Source organism: Colossoma macropomum, unplaced genomic scaffold, assembly GCF_904425465.1.
Source record: "Colossoma macropomum unplaced genomic scaffold, Colossoma_macropomum, whole genome shotgun sequence".
In the NCBI taxonomy this organism is placed as follows: domain Eukaryota; kingdom Metazoa; phylum Chordata; class Actinopteri; order Characiformes; family Serrasalmidae; genus Colossoma; species Colossoma macropomum.
The window spans coordinates 117,958-145,572 of NW_023495286.1; the positions used below are offsets into that span (position 1 = coordinate 117,958).

Here is a 27,615-nt window from a genome sequence, read left to right on the forward strand (position 1 = left end):
CAATTTCCACATTTTGCTCATCACTGATGTAAGAGACAGAGAGGGAAAAAGAAAGTAAGTGAAAGCGAGAAAGAGATAGAGAAAACACAAACAAAAAATATACGTCATTGGGATGTAACCGCAGTAACAATCTCTTTAACACAAAATCAAAATGATCAGACAGACGTCCAGTCAGAATTTCTTAGCTCCCATGAACTGTTAAATTCTGCAGTTGTTAAATATGTGAAAACACTTCAATACATATATAATATATTTTATATATTACATTTTAGGCCTCCCAGCAGTGCCTAAATGAATATGTGCTGACCCAGCCTTAAGCATTTTGAACACAGTTTGTTTCTTGATGGAAGACATGAAGTTCATCATGGGAGCTATTCAGTTAAGCACAAATTATACTAAGCTATAATGACATTATAATTACATGAAAATATTACATATGACAAGTAGTTTTATCAGTGAGCTGCATTGTGAGCTGTTATTCTGGTTACTTGTGTTGATGTTTGTGTACTATGTTTGACCCCATCAGGCAGAGCTCCACAGAAACTGCACTGCAGATAAACACTCTGTTGGAGGAAACTGGAGACTTGAATCAGGATTCTTACCAACCAGTGGATGATTTTCTACACAGAGTCTTACAGAGACACAAAATGAGCATGAAGAACAAGTACGAGAGCTTATTTGAGGGAATCAGAACAGAAGAGAATAAAACCCTCCTGAACAGGATTTACACTCAGCTCTACATCATAGAGGGGGAGAGTGAAGGAGTGAATGAAGAACATGAGGTTCTACAGATGGAGAAAAAATCCAGGAGACACTTACAAGACTCTCCGATCAACTGCTTAGACATCTTTAAACCTCTACAAGGTTCCAAACAATACATGGAAGAAGCAAACATTAGAACTGTGATGGCTGAAAGTATCAGACAGAAAGCAGGTCAAGAATCAAAAGCTGTTTTCAAATTTAAAGATCTCAGTGTCAAAAAAAGAAAAAAAGAAAGAAAAAAAAGCAAAGAACCAAAAGTGAATAAGCTCCGAACTTTGCTGACTAAAGGCTTTAGAAAAACTCACTTTGTACAGAAAGAAAGAAAAGAAGATAACAGACCAGAAGAGCTCAGAAGTGTTCTGACTAAAGGCATCGCTGGAATTGGAAAAACTGTCTCTGTGCAGAAGTTCATTCTGGACTGGGCTGAAGGAAAAGCCAATCAGGATGTAGATTTCATGTTTGTGCTTCCGTTCCGGGAGGTGAACCTGATTAAAGATGATCAATACAGTCTTCATGGACTTCTGTGTGACTTCCATCCTGAGCTCAAAGATCTGGACCCAAAGATTTATGATCAGATCAAAGCTGTGTTTATATTTGACGGTCTGGATGAAAGCAGAATTCAGCTGAACTTTGAACAGTGTGAGAAAGTATCTGACATCACCATGACATCATCAGTGGGTGTGTTGATGACAAACCTCATCAAAGGAGATCTGCTTCCCTCTGCCATGATCTGGATCACCTCCCGACCAGCAGCAGCCAATCAGATCCCTCCTAAATACATCAATCGTGTGACAGAAGTTCAGGGATTCAGTGACCTACAGAAGGAGGAGTACTTCAGGAAGAGGATCAGTGATGAAGACCAAGCCCAGAGAATCATCTCACACATTAAGACAGCAAGGAGCCTCCACATCATGTGCCACATTCCAGTCTTCTGCTGGATCTCAGCCACTGTTCTTCAACAAATCATGAAACAGTGTCATACAGAAATCCCTAAAACTCTGACTGAAATGTACTCACACTTCCTGATCACTCAGACCAACATAAAGAACGAGAAGTATGAGGAGAAAGACGAGAGAGACCCAAAGAACCTGCTGGAGTCCAATAGAGCCATTCTTCTGAAACTGGCTAAACTGGCTTTCAGTCAGCTGATGAAGGGCAATGTGATGTTCTATGAAGAAGAACTGAGAGAGAGCAGCATTGATGTCACTGAGGCCTCAGTGTATTCTGGGATTTTCACTGAGATCTTTAGGGAGGAATGTGTGCTTTACCAGAGGAAGGTCTACTGCTTTGTTCATCTGAGCTTTCAGGAATTCCTGGCTGCTGTGTATGTCTTTCATTGCTATGAGAACAAGAACATGGAAGCACTGCAGATTTTTCTGCAAGAAGATCATCATGATAATGAGAGTAGTGACAGTGAGAGAAGATACAGTGAGGGTGCCGACAATGAGAGAAGATACAGTGAGGGTAGTGACAGTGAGAGAAGATCCAGTGAGGCTAGTGACAGTGAGAGAAAATACAGTGAGGGTAGTGACAATGAGAGAAAATACTGTGAGGGTAGTGACAGTGAGAGAAGATACAATGAGGTTGGTGACAATGAGAGAAGATACAGTGAGGATAGCGACAATGAGAGAAGATGCTGTGAGGGTAGTGACAGTGAGAGAAGATACAATGAGGGTGGCAACAATGAGAGAAGATACAATGAGGATAGTGACAGTGAGAGAAGGTACAATGAGGGTAGTGACAGTAAGAGGAGATACAGTGAGGGTAGTGACAATGAGAGAAGATACAGTGAGGGCAGTGACGAGAGAAAATACAGTGAGGGTAGTGGCAGTGACAGAGAGAGTGACAGTGAGAGCTTTGAGTACAGAAGCAGCCCTGAGACAGATAAGCACAATGGTCAATCTAATTATATTTCACTGGATGAGCTGCTGATGGGAGCAGTGTATAAATCTGTAATGAGTCAGAATGGACACCTGGATCTTTTCCTCCGTTTCCTGCTGGGCATCTCAGTGCAGTCCAATCAGAAACTTCTACAGGGTCTACTGACCCCAACACAGAGCAGCTCAGAGAGAACCAGACAGTACATCAAGAGATTAATCAAAGGAGATAATTACGATGATGATGATGATGATGATGTTTATGATGATGATGATGATGATGATGATGATGATGGTGAAGGTGATTATTATTATGATCGTAGTGATGATGATGATGATGATGATAAAGATGAACAATATCCCTTCTCGACTGAGAGATCCATCAATCTGTTCCTCTGTCTGTCTGAAATGAATGACCAGTCTCTCTCCAGAGAGATTCAGGAGTATCTAAACTCAGAGAGACACTCAGAGGTGAAACTCTCTCCTGCACAGTGTTCAGCTCTAGCCTATATCATTCTGAGCTCAGAGGATGTTCTGGATGAGCTGGACCTGAAGAAATACAACACATCAGAGGAGGGTTATAGGAGACTGATCCCAGCTGTGACTGTCTGCAGAAAAGCTCAGTGAGTATTTTATCTACATGAATAATATTTGAAAATTGATGATTAAACAATTGTCCACATGTCAATGAATATTTTTGGCATTATAAAAAACAGTACCCATCTCTGGTAAGAAACAACTGTAAATTGTATCTTTTATGTTTACTTCTTTTGACTGTGAATGTGTAAGAATTAAATTTGATTTTGTTTTTAAATCTTTGTTTTTCAAAGCATGTCTATTTTGGTTCCCAATCAGGTATTGAACATTAGTCATTAATATGCATTAGCTTATTAGCTTGTCGATTTTGACTGGGTTTTACCTAGAATGCAAAAATACAGCAATGGTATGGAGAGACTGGTGCGCTAATTAACAGCAAATTTTGTGGTGTATGGTGTGGTTTCTGCTGAGTTTGATGAATCTGTCCCAACGTTCATAACTCAAAAATCAAATCAGTAAAGAAAAGCTCTTAACTCCTTTGACACTTGATCTCCCTAACCCATTTTAACTGTTCTATGTGCTGTGTGTATTATTCCATTGCAGTCTAGCTGGCTGTAATCTCACAAAAGATTCATGTGAAACTCTTTGCTCAGCTCTACAATCAACAAACTCTCACCTGAAAGAACTGGACCTCAGTAACAATAATCTGCAGGATTCACGAGTGGAGCTGTTCTCTGCTGGACTAAAGAGTTCACACTGTAAACTGGAGACACTAAGGTGAATTTTCTGTAAAAAAGCTCTGATGGCAGAGTAAACTGTAAACTCTAAATATTAAGGTCTTTTTTAATGATATTCTCATTTATGTGATTTTAGAATTCTCCCATATCACTCAGTTCACCCAAGTAATCTAAACCACACATTTGTGTTGTTTAACATCATGATGTAGCTTTTTTCTTATTCCATTAAGAAAACTTTACATATATTCTAAATTACATTGCAATATATCTTTCTATTCAGAATGGCTGTCTGTAAAATTGGGAGAACAACTTGTGAAAATCTGGGATCAGCTCTACAATCTGCAAAATCCTCGCTGAAAGTACTAGACCTCAGTAACAATGACCTGCAAGTTTCAGGTGTCCAGCTGATCTCTGTTGGACTGAAGAGTTCACACTGTAAACTGGAGAAACTCAGGTGAGAATTCTGTAAATTTGATTTTAAACTATAAATATTGTAGTGACCCACTACTGGTAGCACTGGCCTCTAGATGCTCATGAGGTGTGGCTATGTTAATGACCAGGATCAGGACAGGCATCTTAGGACAAACATTCTTCAGCCTCCTCAGGAAGAAACCTTTTTAACAAGATTGGAGGCATTAATTGTCTGTGAGAGATCTTTAGTGATGTATTCTATATTTATTCAGTACATGGCCAAAAGTACATTACAGAGGCATATACTGCTACCTAGATGCAAAATGCCCAATACACAAACATTATGAAAAGTTTTGAGTTTTTTAATTACTGCAAGATTAGTAATCATTTAAGTGCATTTTGAGGAGATGGGTCTTCAGTTTGCATTTAAAGACAGGGAAGTTCATGGGGTTGCCTCCTTGGGGGAAAAGGGTCTATTCTTCTGGATGTCATAGACAAGAAATGTGTATGACCAAAACAGGTTTGTAACATATTAAAAAAGTGATTGTCTAGGACTACACCAAAACATTGTGCATCTTCTGATGGAATGACCAAGGAGTTCTCAAAGGAGATCAGAGTGAGGACCTTTTTTTCCAGGGATACGCAGCAGCTTCATCTTGCTCGGCTTTAGATTCAGGTGAGGGCTGCCATCTACAATGCCAAACTGCAGTGTGCCAGTTTGATGCTAGAATGGTTGGGATCCTGGAGCTGATACTGAGTGAGAGTGATAACTGATTATAGGCAGAGCATTCAAGGATTTTTTAAAGGAAAAAGAGATACAGGTTAGTACTTGCTGATGCTGCAAATTTCTGTGGACAATTATGACTCTGGCAGTCTTGTATGTGTATGTTAACATCACTTCTAATGAAGAGTTTCAGCTATTTCAGCCACACCCATAGCTAATAGGTACATAAAATCAAGCATACAACAATGCCATGACATACCTGACTGGCCACTTCATTAAGTACACCTCCTACTATCTACCCTTATTGTCCATTTTTTAGATCCACTTGACCTATAGGTTAAATATAGAGCTTTGTAGTTTTACAGTTACAGACTCTAGTCCATCTGTTTCTCTGCATACTTTTTTAGCCCCCTTTCACCTTGTCCTGCACCACCACAGAGCAAGTATTTTTTGGGTGGTGGATCATTCTCAGCACTGCAGTGATGCTGACATGGTGGTGGCATGTTAGTGTGTGTTACGCTGCACAGAAACAGATGAGCTATTGTCAATGACCTTACATCTTCAACATGGATCAACAAGATAGGAGTGTCTTATAGAGTGGACAGTGAGTGGACAGTGAGTGTTTAAAAACTCCAGCAGCACTGCTGTGGAGATATAAAGGTCCTGTCAAATCACATATCCCTGACAAGTGAAGAGTCCAAACTTGTACTTATAAACCAGGGAGCAGCCATATGTCTGGAGAATTGATGTTTTATTCCTTGTGCGGAGGTGCCAAACATTTAGCCAGCCCGTAAAACAGTGGACTGACACAATTTTATGAGCTGGACTTATGTTAAGCTTAGGCCCAGCCTATACATGACAAGTGACAGGTGTGACAGACAAGACTATCTAGGGAAAAATGGCAGAAGAGAATGTTCTACATACAATCACAGCACATGCACACACAATACTGAATATAATAACATATAACACAGCATTAAAACATTACACAGCAGTACATCCCTTCAGAAGTAGAAGTTCAGCCAACAGAAAATTTCATTATACTGTACTAGCAAATTCTAGCATATATGTATAATGACAATAAAATTTAATTGAATGAAAATTTCATGGCCCATATCAGTACTAAGAAGCAAAAAATTCCAATACCTGATAATATCAGCCAATGTAATTTGTTGTAAATGTTGATATTTTGATTTTGATTTTATTTAAATTGCAATATATATATATATATATATATATATATATATATATATATATATATATATATATATATTCCACTAGTTGTATTTACACAGTGCTTTATTGACAAATGATAAACAGTTCTTAATAATCACAGTCATATAAACAATAGAAACACTCAGTGTTAACTATTATAGATATTGTAGCATAGAAGGTGTAACTACTGTTGTTTTCTCTTAATCATTTTTTATTTGTCCTCTTTTTCACTAGTTCTCATGAACAGTTTTTTAAGTCTTTTATGCTCCAATGTCATTGTTGTACTGATGTTTAGGTGTGAATATGTTGTACATGTTTTTTTTTTATTATTCTAACCATCATTGTTCTTTGTGTTCAGATTCAGCAGTCCTAAAATTCTTTATTGAGGGCAATAGCTACTCCTGCAGTATGAGAGAGGGGTTCTAGATGTTTTTGTCATCCAGTCAAAGGCAGACTTTAAACAACGATGTGTCTATGCAACTAGTTGTATGTTGTGAGCTGTCTGATTAAGTTACAGAGTCTACTTTATAACAAGAGTATCATCAGGGCGGATATCTACACTATATTGCCAAAAGTATTCACTCACCCATCCAAATCATTGAATTCAGGTGTTCCAATCACTTCCATGGCCACAAGTATATAAGACCAAGGACCTAGGCATGCAGACTGCTTCTACAAACATTTGTGAAAGAATGGGTCGCTCTCAGGAGCTCAGTGAATTCCAGCATGGTACTGTGATAGGATGCCACCTGTGCAAAGTCCAGTCATGAAATTTTCTTGCTACTAAATATTCCACAGTCAACTATCAGTGGTATTATAACAAAGTGGAAGCGATTGGGAACGACAGCAACTCAAAGTGGTGGGCCACATAAAATGACAGAGCGGGGTCAGCAGATGTTTAGGCACATAGTGCGCAGAGGTCACCAACTTTCTACAGAGTCAATTGCTACAGACCTCCCAACTTCATGTGGCCTTCAGATTAGCTCAAGAACAGTGCATAGAGAGCTTCATGGAATGGGTTTCCATGGCCAAGCAGCTGCATCCAAGCCTTACATCACCAAGCACAGTGCAAAGTGTTGAATGCAGTGGTGTAAAGCACGCACCACTGAACTCTAGAGCAGTGGAGACGTGTTCTCTGGAGTGACGAATCATGCCTCTCCGTCTGGCAATCCGATGGATGAGTCTGGGTTTGGCAGTTGCCAGGAGAACAGTACTTGTCTGACTGCAATTTGCCAAGTGTAAAGTTTGGTGAAGGGGGGATTATGGTGTGGGGTTGTTTTTCAGGAGTTGGGCTCAGCCCCTTAGTTCCAGTGAAGGGAACTCTTAATGCTTTCTGACCTCACGAATGCGCTTCTGGAAGAATGGTCAAAAATTCCCATAAACACACTCCTAAACCTTGTGGAAAGCCTTTCCAGAGGAGTTGAAGCTGTTATAGCTGCAAAGGGTGAGCTGACATCATATTAAACCCTATGGTTTAAGAATGGAAATGAATACTTTTGGTAATATAGTGTATCTATCTATCTATCTATCTATATATATATATATATATATATATATATATATATATATATATATATATATATAGTCCGATATGTCTATATATCTCTTTTTTATCTATTTATCTATCTGTCTATGGATCTTTATTATATCTGTGGTTTCATCTGTTGTTCATATGTTAAGCCTTTGAAAATTAATGTTTATGTAGCCATTATGTTTATAGTCTGCTAGATGCCTCACTCATTCTGTCCTAGAAGCACTTGAGTTCATCAACAGCCCATCTCAGTCTCCTCTTCTAAAACAGTTTTCATCCTTTGTTTCCTAAATGAGCTGAACTTTGTGTAAAATTAGGGGGCATCAAGAGAAGAGAAAATAAATCTGGCTATATAAATCAGGATAACAGCAGGCTAAAGAAGAATAGAGGCTAAAACAACCAGCCATTTAAACAGCTATAGGTGTTAACTGGCTAGTTAACGGGTTTGGGTATAGAGACATTAACTTTGAGAAACTCTTGTTTGTGGTCATGCCTCAGGAAACTGACAAGATGAAAACTGTCAACTTTGAGTTTGGGGGTCTCCTTTTCAACTGCCCAGTAAACAATCTTCAGTTTGTATGCGCTTGTCCATCGATCTGGTCAAATGAAGGAATAGGAGGAAAATAATTTGAATGGAAGAACAAAAGAAAAAAGTGAGCATTTCCCTACAGGTTCCAAAAGATCTAAGCCATCTTAAGAAATAAATTCTTTGTTGTATTTTACCACAAACATAGTCCAAGTTCAAATCAATGACCTATCCTCATACATGGCCAACTATTTAAAAGATGATGTTTGTTTAATGGATTGATTATGGATAGTCACTGGGACCTCCTGGGTCTCCTTTATTTTGAGGGAGTTAAAGATAAAGGAGTTTATGTCAAACCACTGGACTACTTTAAGGCCCAATCCCATTTCTTCTTTTTACCCCTACCCCTTGTTTTCGAGTGTCACCCTAACCCCTTTGAACTGAGTAACAAGGGGTAGTGGTTGAAATCTTGCCCTACGAAATGGGACCCTCAAATAAAAAAAATAAAACATTGCTTTGTTAACAACTACTAGCGCTGTTCAATAGGTGACCCAGACCGTCTTCAGTGATAGCAGAGAAGGGAAAAGTTCAGCAACCTCGCTGCTGGGCTTTAGTTACATTTAGGGCATCATATGCTTTTAAAGAGGGGGTTTAAGACAATTGTTTTTTATCGCCCACCACTAATTCTTTGGTGATACGAAGCTGAAGTGAACTATTCGCCAGCTTCTTGTTTGAATTTTCCCGTTCCACCTTAAATGGTGCAGCAGTTACATTCTGGCGCTTCAGGCGTCAACACTGCTAGACTATTTAAGGTGGAACGGGAAGTTAGCTAGATAGCTACCGAAACATTAGCATGCTATTAGCGATTTTTTATGCTTGTTATGAAGAAAATGACCATAATACATTGAAACAACATTAAACTAAGATAATACGACAGTTATTGTAATTTTTAACAGAGAAAATTCTCACATTTGTGTGTTTCTTTGGTCGCTTGTGCAGCCATCTTGCCGGTTTTTCTTTTTTTCTGATAACACTCCGTTTAGGGCCATGTAGCCCTAACCCTTTGCCCTACCCCTCCATCTCAACAAAAATTGGGACACCCTAACCCTAGACGTGAATGCGCAAAACAGAGGGCTAAGGGCGAAGTGGTAGGGGCAAGGGGTGAAATGGGATTGGGCCTAAGTATACATAATGTATAGCTACAGTATGCACATCCACTGGGGTGAGTGGGGCATATACAACAAGCAAAAGTATTCAACCAAATTCTTGGGGCAAATAGAATAGTATTAACTCACTTTAATTGTGTACTGAGGGTATCACTCGTTCACATAACAGACCTCCCATCCTCTGCTTTTTCCCAGTTAACATTCCTAACTCTCCATAAAATACAAAGTTATCAATGATATATACCAAGTCCTGCATTGCAGCATGGAGCCATGTTTCCATAAAATATGAGTTCAAATGAATACTTTGCATAGGATTGAAATATTTCAGTTTTGTTTTTTTAATCAAGCACAGGTAAGTGAGGATTTTTGCTGGGCATAGTAGTAACAGCAGTTTTTACGTACTTTACTCTTGTACATTAAACACAACTTGATTCAGTCTTAAAATTTTGGGACCATTAATTACCTGGTGGTTGAAAATGGTTCCCCACACAAAGGATAGCCTGACTGAAGGGCTTATTTATTGATTGGCTATGGATAACAAGGGAAATAATGCATTTAATGGCGGATTTAACTAATAGGTATGCATAGAAGGCAGAGAATTGAAGGTAGCTACACTTGAACGGATAAGAACGGATACACGTGAATGGATAAGATTGTTGAGCAACCAGGGTGCAAATGAGCTGAAATTCCCTAATATGCATTTAATCTACAGCCCAAACACACAGTGAGTTAATAGCACTGAACCTTAAGCATACAAAGGAAGTGTCAGCCTTACCCTGATGCAGCAGTGAGCAGCCAAGGGGGGTCAGTTACAATGTGCTGGGAAGATCAGGTCCCTTGGTCCATCTGGAGGCTACAATTTTGTTGATTGGTGAGAGAGCCGGACTATGGTGTGTGTCAGACCAGAGCTCACCTTATTAGTTAAAGGCAACATGGGCTTGGATGGGCTCATGAGGAGTGTCACAGATCAGGGTTAGTTAGGTCAAAGGCATCCTTCACTTGCTTGGCTATGAGGCTGACCTCCTCCAAAAAGCCCAAAAGTTCTGCCAGAAAGACTCAGGCGGTGTGGCAGAGTGAAGGAGGACAATTTTTATATTCTCAATGGAATATTTGAAGTTGAAAGATTACAATTCAGTAGAAATTAAAGAGTCTCTGGTGTAAGCCTCATCCAGATCTTGGAGCATTGAGACCCTCGCTGATCCTGCCAGATAGAGACGGCAGGATGGAGCCTACCCCCGGACAACCAGACAGGGACCCAACTGGTGGTGGTGGGTAGGAAGGAGGGGAACGTCAAAATGTAGGCACCTGCAAGCAGCAACATAGGTGCACAAGTCGAGTCATTTTAAAGACAGGTGTCGGCCCATGAGTGGTCAGGACCAATGAATGAATGATGTAGCATTAGAGTCTTCCTGGCAGAACTTTTGCTAAAGCTTCCATTTCAGTGTGAAGTTGTTCCCTGTGTGTCTGGTTTCAGGATTAATTTAAAAGAAGATTTTAACATGAAGTTACCACTGGCCAAAATGGTGCAACTTCCGAATACTACTAATTCTAGTAGTGAGCAAATTACAACTATCACAAAGACAAATTAAATATGGTTACTTAGATTAAAAAAAAAACTTAATTTCACAGATCTATAAAATAAAACATTCAAACTTTTTCTAGTCTAGGTTTTTCTAGCGGAACTTGCATCTTTAAGCAAGTTTTTTTTTTTTCTTTTTTGAATTAAGATTCGTTAGGTTTTATTCTAAATTAGGTCCCACCCTCTAGGGTGGTGAAAGGGTGTTGATATGCTCCTGTATATCAGGTTTAATGACCATTCTTTATATCTTTGAGGAGCATCTACTTCAGACATTACAGTGCAGTGTTTGAAGTCGCAGCTTTATCACATCATTTTCAGTAGTCACACTAAAGCTTTTATTTTGAAGTTATACAATGTTTCACAGGCCTTTGGATAAAAAGACAGACAGTCTGGTCTCTGTAGAAGAGAACAAGTCAATGAGGTGATCTAAATTGGCTCACATGTGCCTATATTATTGGACTGAAATCAACCTGAAATGAATGGAAGTGAACAGACAGTTTCTCTCAAATGGCCCCTCGTGCTGAGCAGCTTACTTACAGTGGCATGCATTTGGCAAAAGCCAGGAGCCTGCTTTACTCCCTTAAATGTTCTACGTGGTGACTGCCACTTGCTCTGGTCCACCGAAGGCCCTCTAGTGGCATACCATGGTGGTTTTTGCAGCACTGACCTCTGAGATCATTCTCAACCACATGAGGAACAGCTGCTCTTACATACTGTACTAATGCACAAGCATCACACTCACTGAATGTGCACTTTTCACCACAATCTCCAGCCCTGTGTACTGGTCTCCCAGATGTCTAAATGCAGAGGTGACTTTATGTGCCATTCCCGTTGAAACACTGGGGAGCAGTCTTTGTAACTCCTGTCATCTGTGCCCCAGTAATGAATCCTGTTTCAAAATCACTTAAATGTTTTCCTCTTGTTAATCTAGATCCAAAATCAAGCATTTTTGTACATGCCACAGAGCATGGTATGATGGTAACAGCTTAATTGTATCATGCAGTACACCAGTGTGGAAGCATTTGAACTGGTTATATTTTCCACACATTTATGGAGGATTTTGCTTTAAATTGTTACAAGTCTGTAATACATAATTGTTACAACCCAGTCTAGGGTCAGACTGTAACAGAGAATGAGAGTGGGCTCTCTCCCCAGACCACCTGCCAGACCACACACCAGACACCATTTAAATCAGCAAACTGCAGGTTTGTTTGAGCTTTGGTAAAAGTATGCAAGTTTGCAAGCAGCTAAACAAGCATATACCAAAATAACAAACAAAACTGCTAATGATGACAAAAAAAGAACTAAACCTGAAAGCAAAACAAAACAAAATACAAAGGGCTACCATATCTCTCTGCTTTAAAACTTGGAGAAACGGTAACCAAAACAAAATGGTGCCCATCCTCTACTTTTCCAGTGTTCACAGAAAGTTGCACACAGTCTAAAAAACACTTTACTTTACAAACAAAGCAAAGCAAAGACTGTTGTGAATAGTGCTGGGTCTGGACATGTGTTCTTCCAGGTCATGTCAAAGGGAAAAGAGCCCTGAACATCTCTTGAGATGGTGGCTTGGTGACCTTTTATACAGGAGTGCACCCCATGTGGTACTGCTGCAATAGAAAAACTTCCCTCTGGGATTAATAAAGTGATCTATCTATCTATCTGTCTATCTATCTATCTATCTATCAATCTATCTATCTATCTATTTATCTATCTATCTGTCTGTCTATCTATCTATCTATCTATCTATCTTGATTTCACAGAATTTGGTTCTTGCTGTGTTTTGTCTGAACTGCAGCTGATTTAAGCTCTGTGTAAATGTCATCTGTTCTTCTCTTTCTTTCCTTTCTGTAGACTGTCTGGTTGTATGGTTACAGCTGAAGGCTGTTCTTTTTTGGCATCGGCTCTGAAATCAAACCTCTCCCATCTGAGAGAACTGGATCTGAGCTATAATCACCCAGGAGAGTCTGGAGTGAAGCTGCTGTCTGATCTACTGGAGGATCCACACTGGAAACTCAGGTGTGTGTGTGTGTGTGTGTGTGTGGGTGTGTGTGTGTGTGTGTGTGTCACTCCTAAAACCTGGTACCTTACTGGCATGCTTTTACCAATAATGTTTAGGCTTTGTGTCATTCAAATATACCACCTTAAATGGTCATTTTTATAAAAGTAACAATCATGCACTTATGAAAGTCAGGTTTTTTACTGCTTCTCTTGAGTGGTATGCTAAGAGAATACATTCAAATTCAAATGTATTTGCCACTTTTTACATTGGGTGTTGTCATAAAGCAGCTTTACAGATATTCTGGTCCAAGCTACAAGTGAGCAAGACAAAGGTGACAGTGAAAAGGAAAAACTCCCTAAATGCATGAGGAAAAAAACCGTCAGAGGAACCAAGACTCAAAAAGGGAAGCTGACTGTGGCAGACACCAGATAGCAAAACAGTAATACAACAGTGACAGTAAAGGTGCTTTCAGATGTGGCACCTTTGAGGTTGTGCACATACTGCCACTTTGCTCACTCCCGGGTTTGAGTGGTGTTATATCATCAGTACATATGCACACTAGATCAGTTTCAAAATCACTGTCAGTTTAAAAAACAAAAAGGCTCTGATTGTGGTCATTAAGTTGAGAAGACAAAGTCCCAGTGAAAAAGAAAGTGTTCATATATCACGTCATACACAACAATTCCTTTCATTGGCTGTGCTTTGTAAAGATCATTGTCAAACTGGGTCAAAGTTGGACTAGTGCAGCAGCAAGTTGGCAAAATAAAAACCAGTGACTAATGAACTAGATCAAAGATTATCTAAAAGAATGGGAATCATCATTAAATCTGTGATTACAAGGTCATTGGAAGTAATACTTCCAATTAATCCTGTATTCGTAATGCCCACAATGCAAGACAAGGAGACTGAACAAACACAGGGGTATAAATACACTGAGGGGAAATGAGAAACACCTGGCACAAATGAGAGGGTGGAGCTACAGGCAGGTGGAGCAGATAATAAGTTCTGGTATATTTTATGCATCATGACAGAGCCTGGCATACATCCAGGTAAATATTTGTTGAGTTGCCCCAGAGCTATGGGAGAAGATTCTGTATGGACTGAGAGAATAAGAGCTGTTTTTTGGTGGCCTAGGCACTGCTTCAAATTATTTTAAAAAGCATAACTTCATGTAATCTGAATTTGATAGTTTGTTTATCTTTAGCTAACTGGAAACTGTACTGCTAGGCTAGTTGGCTACAGGTGGTAGACTGATACCATTAGCAGCACAGAGAACTGCTTTTATGTTAGTCAGTGGATAGAAACAATAAATTACTCCTGCCTTGTTTATGAATCTAGCTAATGTTGGCAAGGGGTTTAAGCTAGATTTGCTAATTGAAGCCTTAAACAGTTCTTGCATTGGCAGATGGAGCAGATCGATATCTTCACATCTGATACTCCATGTGTAAGACAGACCCATTGATAGCATGCACTGCAGATTGACTTTCCCACACTAGACATTTTGCTTTTAGTGTTGTAAGGATTTTACTTCACATTATGCTGTGAGCATTTCTCTCAAAATGTTGAAAACAGGATGTGAGACATTACAACAAACGATGTATTTCTGAATAAACAAATTACTGAGCTATATATTCTGTATTACCAGTTAGGCGTGATTATCTAATTTCATTTAAAGATCATAAAGAGCACTTATAATGCTCTATAAGGTATTCAGTACTGAAATTAAAATTCAATAACAGTTCCGATGAATCTGGTATTGATTATGCATTATAAATGCATTCAAAAATTGTTATATACAATTAAACAAGTTTATGTCAGGCATTATAATATATGTGCCATATAGCACCATGCATTATGCATACATGATTTTATGTCAGTGCATCCCTAATTTAACTTACTACTACTGTATTTTATACTTTTGTGTTCTTTTATTTTATTTTCTTTCCAAAGAAGAAGTGAAGGTAGACTTCAGTCTAATAATGTTCTCTGATATTGGATACAGACAGTAAATTACTGACCCTGAACACAGTTAGTTACGTAACGCATTCAGTTCTTTAACATACTACTGACTTACTACTACTGTTATTACTGACTTATTACTACTGCTCATTACTGACTACCACTGCTCATTATTGACTTACTAATACTGCTTACTACTGACTTACTACTACTGCTCATTACTGACCTGTTACTGCTTACTACTGACTTACTACTACTGTTTATTACTGACCTAATGCTACTGCTTATCACTGACTTACTACTGCTGTTTATTAGTGATCTAATGCTACTGCTTATTACTGACTCACTACTACTGTTTATTACTGATTACTACTATTGCTCATTACTGACTTACTATTACTGCTTATTACTGACTCACTACTATTGCTCATTACGGACTTACTAGTACTGCTTACTACTGACTTACTACTATTGTTATTACTGACTTACTACTACTGCTTACTACTCACTTACTACTACTGTTTATCACTGACCTAATGCTACTGCTTATTACTGGCATACTGCTACTGTTTATTACTGACTTTCTACTACTGCTTACTACTGAGTTACTACTATGGTTTATTACTGACCTAATGCTACTGCATATAACTGACTTACTACTACTGCTCACTACTGACTTACTGCTGTTGCGTATTACTGACTTACTACTACTGTTTATTACTGACTTACTGCTGCTGCTTAAGACTGAAATGATACTGCTGTTTATTACTGACTTAATGCTGCTGCTTATTACTGATTTACTACTTCTGCTCTTTACAGACTTACTACTACAGCTCATTACAGATTTACTACTGCTTACTACTCACTTACTACTACTGTTTATCACTGACCTAATGCTACTGCTTATTACTGGCATACTGCTGCTGCTTATTACTGACTTACTGTTACTGATTATTACTGACTTACTACTACTGCTTATTACTGATTTAATACTACTGCTTATTGCAGATTTACTACTACTGCTTATTACTCACTACTGCTACTTATTACTAAATTACTGCTACTACTTATTACTGACTTACTCCTGTTGCTTACTATTGACTTACCACTACTGTTTATTACTGACTTTCTACTACTGCTTACTACTGAGTTACTACTATGGTTTATTACTGACCTAATGCTACTGCATATAACTGACTTACTACTACTGCTCACTACTGACTTACTGCTGTTGCGTATTACTGACTTACTACTACTGTTTATTACTGACTTACTGCTGCTGCTTAAGACTGAAATGATACTGCTGTTTATTACTGACTTAATGCTGCTGCTTATTACTGATTTACTACTTCTGCTCTTTACAGACTTACTACTACTGCTCATTACAGATTTACTTACTGGTGTGTGTGTTTGTGTGTGTGTGTGTGTGTGTGTGTGTGTGTATGTGTGTGTGTATATGTGCGCATGCATGCATGCTGGACATTACTGACTTAATACTACTTATTACTTACTTACTAATACTGCTTAATACTACTAAGTTAGCACCTCCTGGTTTTGCCAAGCTGTGACTGTCCAGGGGGCAATGACTTTGATGAAGGCCCAGGGCCAACAAAACACACCAGCCAGTCAAAATCTCTTAACATCTGTGATATCATCAATGTGAGCCTGTCATCTTTCCAAAAGAAATTTGAAAGAAGGATCTAAGCTAACTGACCTGCCAGTTTCCAACCTTAAGGTAGGCACAATTTTATAAGACTTTTACTTGTTTTTTTCAGCAAAATTGATGGTTAGGGATAGATTTGTGTAGGCTTTCTGCTACTTTAATACAACTATCACCATGGCAGCTAGCAAATGTCAGCAAGCTAGCTAGATTAGTGGTTAGCTGTGTTAGCAGCTAGCTTGTCTTACAATGAAGCTTAGCAAATGTTGGCTACCTAGAGCAGCAATTAGCAAGCTCCCCAATGCATAGTAATGATGTATTACTTGTGAATTTGTAAATTATTTGCAGGTTTTTTTTTAGGTGTATATCTATGGTAATGTAGCTAATCTATGTAATGTACTTGTTTTTGTGAGTTTAGCTTAGAAAGTTTAGCTCTTTCTAATTTGTGTTCTCCATCAGATAAATGAGATCTTATTTTGTAATTTGGTCCATTATGTTCATGTTTCCCCTTAAGACACTTTGTTCCATATGTAGACAGTGCTATGCTAACTTCAGATAATTAGGCTACAATAAAGCATCTTTTCATAAACAGTATGTTGTCATTTTCATATATTGAGATTTGTGTCATCCTAAGTCCATCATCATCCTCATCATTGTGTTTTCCTGAGCTCTTCATGGTCATTATGTGTTGTGCTAAGTCCATTATCATCATATGTGGTGTTCTGAGTCCATCATTATCATTTGTGCTATCCTGAGTCCATCATCATGTGTGTTGTCCTGAGTCCATCATTGTCATCATCATGTATTGTCCTGAATCCAACATCATCATAGGTTTGTTGTCCTGAGTCCATCATCATTATCATCATATTTCTTGTATTGAGTCCATCGTCATCATCATCATCATCATCATGTGTGTTTTCCTGAGTCCATCCTCATCATTGTTTTCCTGAGTCCTTCATTGTCATTATGTGTTGTGCTAAGTGCATTATCATCATTTGTGTTATCCTGAGTCCATCATCATGTGTGTTGTCCTGAGTCCATCATCACATGTTTTCCTGAGTCCATCATACTGGTTGTGTGCTGTCCTGAGTCCATCATCATGATCATGTTTGTTGTTGTGAGTCCATCATCATTTTCATCATATTTTTGTCTTGAGTCCATCGCCATCATCATCTTCATCATCATCATGTGTGTTTTCCTGAGTTCATCGTCATCATTGTGTGTGTTGTCCTGAGTCCATCATCGTCATTGTATGTTTTCATGAATGCATTATTGTCATCGTGTGTTGTCCTGAGCCTATCATCATCATTTGTCTTATCCTGAGCCTATCATCATGTGTATTGCTGTATCACTGTAGTCATCATGTGTTGACTCAAACTTCATCATATGTTTTCCTGAGTCTATCATCATCGTTGTGTTTTTCTGAGTCCATTGTAATCACCATGTGTTTTGTCTAGAGTCAATCATCATCACTGTGTTTGTTGTCCTTAATCCATCATCATCATAACCTGTGTTGCCCTGAGTCTATCACTATCATTATGTGTTTTCCAGAGTCTATCATCATCATTATGTGTTATCCTGAGTCTGTCATCAAGTGTTTTGTCCTGAATCCATCATCACTGACATCTTATGTTGTACTAAGTCCATCATCATTGTTTTCCTTCATTGTCATTATGTGTTGTCCTAAGTCCTCTATCATCATGTGTTGTCCTGACTCCATCACTGTCATTATGTGTTGTTCTAATCCATTATCATCATTGTTTTCCTGTTTCCATCATTGTCATGTTAATTATCATAATTTATGTTGCCCTGAGACCATCATCATCGTCCAATTTAGTTTGGAGCTTTTGGCAGAGGATCACTACTAAAATTAAAAATTAGCTGATGTTTATATAATAATGATGATGATGGACTCCGAAGAACACATACGATGATGATGATTGACTCAGCAGAAGATATATGATGATCATGATAGATTCAGGACATCACACGATGAAGATTATGGACTCAGGAAAACACACATGATGATCACAAACTAAGAATAATCCACATGATGATGATGATGATGATGATGATGATGATGATGGACTTCATGATCATGATGATGTTGGTTTCAGGAAAACACATGATGAAGATGATGGACTCAGGACATTAACATAATGGACTTATCATGACAATCAGGGACTCAACACACATGATGATGATTGTTACATTCCCCTCAAATGTAGCTAGGGGCAGAGAGGAAATAACATGGCATGTGATGGGAGACGGAAGAGAAGGACACAAGTACACAGTAGTTGCGATTTCAGTCAATGCTTTTTCTTTACTTTGCTTCCCACTTGCTAAAGTGTATGATACAAGAATAATATTTACAATGAAAGAGGGATGATACAATGAGCTGAGCTGAGAATGAGTATATGGTTAATAGAAAAAGAGTTCATTAATGATTGGTTACCTAAGAACATTGACTAATGGGACCCAACCAACCGCAAAGGTGGACGGAGGACGGTACCGAAGAAATGAAACAAACAAACCAAAATATAATCTGTCTAGCCAAGTCTAATCTTCAACAAAATACAGCGGGTGGCACTCGCCCCTTACCTGTTGTGTCTAAACAATCAGACAACTACTGTGTATGGATAGGCGCACCCAACTTGCCTGTCCACACATCGTGCCTGGGAGAGAAAATCAAGAGAAAGAGAGAGATAGAGAGGGAGCACAGGAGACTATCATTTACTGGCTACATATTCACAGCCAGGGGTAGCACAGCTTGACATTACTGCCGACACCAAGTCTCACGCACACTAAATGCTCCCACACATGACTCCTCTCAGGCGAGTCCTTTTATCTGCCAAGACCCACCCTTCAGCAGACAGCAGCCATCCTGATTGGTGGAGAGAAGAACACAGCCAAGCATCAGCGACATCCACATTGGTCCATTGCACACCTGTACAGTGATCTGGTTGGGTGAAAGGGGAGACAGAGACAAAGAGGGAAAAATAAAAAAATAAAAATAAAACATTCATGCATCATGGGCACGTAACGATGATGACGATGATGATGATAATGATGATGATGAATTCAGGACAAGAAATATGATAATGATGGACTTATCTGATGGAGAACACAAATTAGAAAGAGCTAAACTTTCTAAGCTAAACTCACAAAACAAATACATTACATAGATTAGCTACATTACCATAGATATACACCTAAAAAAAAACCTGCAAATAATTTACAAATTCACAAGTAATACATCATTACTATGCATTGGGGAGCTTGCTAATTGCTGCTCTAGGTAGCCAACATTTGCTAAGCTTCATTGTAAGACAAGCTAGCTGCTAACACAGCTAACCACTAATCTAGCTAGCTAGCTGACATTTGCTAGCTGCCATGGTGATAGTTGTATTAAAGTAGCAGAAAGGCTACACAAGGCTAAACAAGTAAAAGTCTGATAAAATTGTGCCTACCTTAAGGTTGGAAACTGGCAGGTCAGTTAGCTTAGATCCTTCTTTCAAATTTCTTTTGGAAAGATGACAGTCTCACATTGATGATATCACAGATGTTAAGAGATTTTGATTGGCTGGTGTGTTTTGTTGGCCCTGGGCCTTCATCAAAGTTGTTGCCCTCAGGACAGTCATGGCTTGGCAAAACCAGGAGGTGCTACTAAGTTACAAGTGTGTGTGTGTGTGTGTGTGTGTGGGTGGGTGTGTGCTGGACATTACTGAATTACTACCACTGCTTATTACTGACTTACTACTACTGCTTATTAGTACTGAGTTACAAGTGTGCGTGTGTGTGTCTGTGTGTATGTGTGTGTACTAGACACTGATGACTTACTTCCACTGCTTATTACTACTGAGTTAAAAATGTGTGTGTTTGTATGTGTGTATGGGCTGGAAATGACTCATATTACTACTGCTTACTACTACTGAGTTGTGTGTGTGTGTGTGTGGGTGTGTGTGTGTGTTTGTTTTTCAGGGTGGATCATGGAGGGGAGCTTAGGATGAAACCAGGACTGAAGAAATGTAAGATAAACACACACACACACACACACACACACACACACACACACACACACACACTCTGTTTGTGTACCCTCTAATCTGTGTGTGTGTGTGTGTGTGTTCAGATGCTGTTGATCTCACTCTGGATTCAAACACAATGAACAGACTCCTCTCTCTGTCTGAGGGGAACAGAAAGGTAAAGTGGGTGACAGAGGATCAGTTGTATCCAGATCATCCACACAGATTTGATTACTATCAGCAGATTCTGAGTGTGGAGAGTCTGACTGGACGCTGTTACTGGGAGGCTGAGTATACCTGGAAGTGGGGGGGTGATATATCGGTGTCATACCAAGGAATCAGGAGGAAAGGTATCAGTACTGACTGTCTGTTTGGAAATAATAATCAGTCCTGGAGTCTGCAGCACAGTTTTAACAAATACACCTTTAGACACAATAATCAGAAAACTACCTACAATGGATTTAGGGTCCCATCTGACCCCATCACCCCCTATAACAGAATAGGAGTGTATCTGGACTGGGAGTCCGGCACTCTGTCCTTCTACAGGATCTCTCCTGACACACACACACTGACCCACCTACACACATTCACCACCACATTCACTGAGCCGCTCTATGCTGGGATTAGAGTTTATAAAGGCTCAGTGCGTTTCTGTGAGATAGAATGACCTCCTGAATCCTGGAGTAAAAACTAAAACAGCACGAACACACACCATTATGTAGCCAGGCGTAGTTGTTGGCAGCAGAATTGAGGACAGAATGGGGTTCTTAGATTCTACCTGTGGGTATGATGCCCTGTTAGTTTGAAGGTCGATGTAGTGGTCCAAACTAAGGTTGATGTTTTGGGGGCTCAGCTAATACGTGACTGATGATCATACAGCCTATGTTGCTGTCATTTGAATTTATTAATGTTTAATTACATATGCAAATTAAAATTTTAATGTAACATTTAATGTATAAAATTTAACACCATTGGGAGTATCTAATTTCAGTGATTGATTATTAGATGACCAAATGTCCAAAGGTACAACCTTGAAACAGTTATTTTATAACAAAACTAGTAGAAGGTTTGAAGTCAAGCATCTCTCTGAGAGAGCTGTTTCTACTTAGAGACTGATATATTAACTGCGTTTTGCATATTACATATATTTGCTTATAAAACTGTGGTTTTAGCTTTGTCTGTAATGTTTCTGGCAGTCTAATAAAAATGTCCTCTCTTGATTATTCTTAATGAACTTATGGTTGAATCTGCATTTATTGTTTCAGTTTAATTTAAATGTATGAGCTTTGGGAAATGTTTGTGAGTGATATTGAAGTTTTTTCTTTAAGCTTTTTATTGATTTTTTTTTAAAGATTTTTGTTTCATTTAGTTTAAGTTTCAGCTGTGCTGAAGCTGAGTTTGAGTTTGTGCTTAAAACAAGAAGCTACAGGGGCGCAACCGTCTAGGCATTGGCCCTATTGTCAGAAGATCACCAGTTCGATCCCTGGTGATGCTACAGCAATCTGTGGCTGGAAGTCCAAGAGGGCACAACTGGTCTCACTCTCTGGGCGGGTAGTATGGCCCACTGTCACCCCCATCACTCAGCGCGATGCTAGTCAGCGCAGGTGTCTGTTATCTAATGTAACAGAACTCCAAGTGCGTTCGGCTGTCCAATGACGTTGTGTGAGCGGAAGTTTGAAAAGATGCGGTGCCGCTTCATAGGTCTCGGAGGAAGCCTATGCTAGCCTTTGCCCTCCTAGTGCAGGTGGTATTGTGTGATTGGGGGTGTCCTAACTAGTGGGTGGAATTGGATATGACAAAATTGGAGAGAAAAATTCAGGAAAAAAGGAAGCTGCAGTAGCAAAGTAGCTTAAAAAAATCAACATGTTTAGCAGGTGAAAAGCAGACAGTCAATATGATGAGCAAATCACAGCTTTGGATTTAATTATTCAGACTTTTGAGAAAAAGAAAACAAAAGCGATTTTAAAGGCAGAATATGAGACAATATTTGAAGTTTCTTAGTGATTCTCTTCAGGACTATGTCTGGAAGATTTGAAGACCAAGCTGTTTGGGTGGCACTTGTACCACTTCATACCTGGAATGAGGAATGGGTGCTTCAAGGTAGCCGTGATGAGTGTAGTTAGCAAAGAGCATGTGGGCATCAGCACAGACACTGGTGTGAGTACTCAAAATGGCTCAAAATACTAGAGCATTGGAACTCATTTGAACATCGTTTTGGCCCTTCAGTGACTTATGAAATATGATACAATTGACTCTGGTACATCTATTAAACCTAGACGGATACAATAATTCCCTCCCAACTCAACCTTCTGAACCTGTTGCCCCCAAAACCTCCTTGTGTATGTATAGATTTGCATAAACATTTACCAAATACTACTAATATTGGTGCCCGTGAAGAATAACTGTGAATACATTCAACTATTGCCCATAGTACTATTGCCATCCCTTATTTCTGTGCCTTTCTACATGTCAGTGGCACCCCCGAACAAACACCTCCGCCACCTCCCTCATCCAAACCACCACCTCTGCCACCTCCTTCACTTGAACCAACACCTCCGCCACCTCGCTCACCTAAGCCAACACCTCCACTGGTTACTCCATGGTTGGATGAGCCATTTGCGGATGTTCTTGTTGAAAGATAATATTCTAGCCTTGATTTCTGATCAACCTTATATACAAGCATATTTTAACAATAGTTTGTCCATTTTTATGTTTATGATTCATTGTTGTTTGATTTTATCTTTTAACAACCCATCATTTATTCGAATGTAGGCTTCTTTCATTTTCTTTGTTGATTGTTTTCATTTATTTTCATGAAAATGTATAATCAGTAATCAGTGTTTAGTGTTAGATGATGAGATGTTGTGTTCTTCTATATGTGTAAAATACGTGTTCTGTATTTGTAAAATTTGTCTACTTCAAATATGGTGTGACTTATTTAGAAAGTCAGGGAATTGGAAGGGTTTAGTTGGGTACAATTAGAAATGAGTTGCATGTGAAAGATCATTTGATTCTTGCACACTTCAGACACACACATGCTTAGTTCAACCTGAGGTCAGCAGCAGGGAAGTTTTAACTTGCAGTTGGCAGCTGGAGCTTTCTTAACCAAATATTTTATAAACATTTATGTGTGCACCCCCCCACACACACACACATGCACACAAACTGAAGGTATATAAGTCTGTGTCATAGAAATTAGCTTTAGACAGCAGCTGGAGATGGTTTGTATTACACTACTACGAAAATTATAAATTAAATTATTATAAATTACTGTGTTGTTATGATGACAACTTCTATTTACTGTACATTAAAGACAACCTTAAATTTTATTGTCATCTGCCGTGCTCTTCATTACTGAATAAGATCAAGCGCATTTTAGTTTGGAGATCGATAAGTACATTGTTTTCAATGTTATGCAAGTAACAATACATATAATTACATTTTTAACTCATAGTACTAGTAATTTACTAAATAGATATAAATAATATCCTTTCATTGTTACACTGACAGCTAAACTCTACACTGCACAATCCTCAGTGTTAACTTCACTTGCTTAGTGTTAAAATTAACACTATCCCAGTGTTTACATAATTCTCACCAGTTTGCAGTTAAAATTACACTTTGGATAGTGTGAATATTTCAACTCATTAATATTGTTAAATTTCTTACTCTCACAGTGTTGTTTTATGACACATAAAAGAGTACTTTTAACACTGAATTGTGTCATTCCCTTTCACTAGAAGTGTTAATTCCTGACACCCACAGTGTTGTCTTATGACATGTAAAAGAGTACTTTTAATACTAAATTGTGTCATTCCATTTCACTAGGAGTGTTAATTTCTAACATTCATGATGTTTTTTATGACACATAAATTTAAAATTAAAAGTATTTTTAAAGGGTTTACCTACATATTAATGTATGCACTGCACTTCCACCATGAATGTTTCTAGACTCTCCTGCAAGGCTACAGAAAATCAGGATGAACATTTATCATGTGTAAATCTTATTATTCTCTGTATTTACATAGGTTTACATAATATGTTGACCCTCAAGACTTAAGTGAACAAGTATAATATATCACTAAAACAAACCATCATTGAACTTTTTATTCAGGTCTCATCTCCACCTTAAGCACCCTTTGAGTTACTTCAATTACTTGGTAGACTTGAAAATGTTCACATCAATGTTACAGAGTGTTGTCTGCAAGAAAGTGTAAAGCTGGACCAGGGACTCATCATAAGACAGGTTGAACATGTAGTGACTTTTAAACAGTTCATCAAAAGCATCCCAACAAGCTGGTGGCTTGGCAGTTGATGAGCTGTTTGTCTGCAAAAATGTACAAAGTATCAATTCTGTGCTGGGTTTGGCCCACAGCAAGGATTCATGCTTGGTTACCCTCTCTTCCTCACAGATGTTCATTGATGTTGCAGCATGACTGAAAAACAGAACAATTACGTTAACACCTTAAAGCGCTACCTCAGATTCTTATCCATACAGTGGTATTTGCTGCTCCATGCTTCAGTGTAATAGATCCTCCAGTTGGACCACTCAGAGCAAGAACATGCACTTTACTGGCAGTATGTTTGTCCCAAATGAATGTCTCTCTCCATTCGTTTAGAAGGAAAACAATGTTTTTGCAAGCTTACATCTCTGGGGTAAAGAAATGCCTTTGCAGGGTGTTTAATATAACTGAAAAACTGGCACATGGGATTCTAAGAGTTGAGACATATATACCTTGTGAAAGTGCACCAGTTTATCCACTATCACTGGGACTTACTTTAATTATCTTTCGTCCAGCTGTGGGTGGCAAGAGATAGAGAAGGAGCAGCAGAGAAGCCACGTCACTGTCCCAATCTATCAGGAGGAAAAACAAGTCATTAGTATCTACTTCGGATGCACAAATGAAATAACAATAGCTATTTAGAATATAAACCAAGCATATAATCTATCACTGTCGTTCTCTGCAAGTTTCTCAGCAGATTGGTTGACTGAGTCAGGTGTTTGGCCTCTTCAATAACCTTGGGCTTGAATACTGTCTCCCACTTCTCAAGCATCCTGGAGGCTGTTTTGGCACCAAACAGCAGCCAGAAGTCTTTATTTAGCTGTTACAAATACATCAAGCCAATGGTCAGTGCACTGTTAACTGCTTATGTCTAACCAAATTAAAGACTGGAGTTTAACAGGAAATACTCATAGTATAGTCCTATAACATCTGAAAAATATGGGAACGTTTTAAAACATCTGTGGTCCGCTGTGGGTAATGCACTAGGTCCTGGCGATGCAGGTTGTGAAGCAATATGCTATGTGTATATTATTAAAGTGAGTTTAGTTTCGTGGATAATGCTATTTGATTCCATTCTGGCAGCCCCAGTGAGAGGAATTGACTGGAACACAACTGCGTCTTGAATGGTCTCCAAATATTGAAAGCTTAGTTATTTACAAATATAGTTAAGTAGTTAATAAGGGTTAACTTTGATAAAGTTATGACCTGTAATAACGATTTACTCAATGAGTAAACTGCTCCATAATCCTTGTCCTATAGTCTGCTCGAGCTGCCTCAAATCCCTGCCATATTATAGCCTAGCCCTTGATCAGATGTCACCTATCAAATATTAGTCTTTTTTAATCATGTTACATTACCTAGTATATGTTTTCATGTGAGTATATGTGTGTGTTTAATTTTGTAGACCTTAGCAAATACCCTGAAATAGCATTTTGGTCACTCTTTGTGAATTGTTTATTCATGCTGTCACCGTAGGGAAGTAATTAAGGTTTTCTGTGTTACTTTTTTTTTACATTTTAGACAATGACATAAATGAAGAAGCAGTGGATTGTGGTCTCATAGTATCAATGATTTCATACCACTTTCAGGATCATTCAAAAAGCAAGGACGTGTTTCCTTCCTTAACAACAAGGACACTATAATCTGTAATAATAATAAAGATTTTTTTTTTCTTAAATTGTGACATATTTTGTGACAGTAATAACAAATTAAGTCATGCAACATATTTATTAGTGGTTAGAGGTGGGAAATATATCAAAAATGCAATATCAAGATACTTCATGAAACTTTCACAATGCACATGGTCACAATAATTTTGAAACAACAAAGTAGTTCTACATTTTTAAAAAATTCTAACAAAAACTATGAATGCAATTATTTATATTTAAAATTACAAAAATTACACTGCAATAAGTCCAATAAAACAGATCTAATTATGGTCCCTTTGTAATCCAACATACATGTTTAAGACAGTGTTTTTAAAGACTTGTGATATCTACAATATGCTCAGATATTTGTATTGTGACATAATTTATCATGATAATTATTGTCATTATTCTCAGATGTATTGGTGGTCTCCATGTGCAGATCTAAAGTGTGATTTATCTGTAATTCTGTTATTCATTACAGTCACGACAGTCCAACAGCAATTTGTTGTTCCAAAATTCCCTAGAGTTGTTCAGACAACTGGACAAAAAACAGTCATGGAAGATTTTGTCTTCAAATCGCCTCATGATCATAAGAACACTGTATGAAAGTATGGCTAAATACAGTATGTAGGTATTTTAGCATAAACTATATAGGCAAAGATTGTTTTAACATTCAACATTTGTACCTTTGCTTTTTTCTTGTTTTTGTGTAATTCAATTTGGTACCACATTATTTTCTTTTCCTACAGCACACCTGGCACATGTCTCTGAAACAGAAGTTCAAATTTGAGTTGGCTCCACTGGCAGATGATGAAGAGGTGAAAAGAATTAAACAGAAGTTTGGCCCCATCAACCTGAGGCAAGCACTTGAACTGAGGCCCTTAGTGAGAGCTCTATGTTCTTGGTTGCCTTTAATAGAAACTAACAAGTGTACACATGTTGCCAGTGTTTTGTATGTTATCTCTCACATAA

General features: G+C 38.4%; 1 protein-coding gene across 1 annotated transcript in view; it reads left to right on the forward strand.

Moving 5' to 3' along the window:
• Positions 1-23,233, forward strand: part of LOC118801602 — a 31,599-nt gene extending 8,366 nt beyond the window's left edge. Inside the window, exons 4-9 of the mRNA XM_036561960.1 lie at positions 527-3,262; positions 3,780-3,953; positions 4,194-4,367; positions 12,920-13,090; positions 20,668-20,714; positions 20,819-23,233. Of these exons, the coding sequence (XP_036417853.1) occupies positions 527-3,262; positions 3,780-3,953; positions 4,194-4,367; positions 12,920-13,090; positions 20,668-20,714; positions 20,819-21,378 (3,862 nt within the window). The 3' untranslated portion in view covers positions 21,379-23,233. The remainder of the gene's footprint in view (positions 1-526; positions 3,263-3,779; positions 3,954-4,193; positions 4,368-12,919; positions 13,091-20,667; positions 20,715-20,818) is intronic.
• Positions 23,234-27,615: the final 4,382 nt, after the last annotated feature.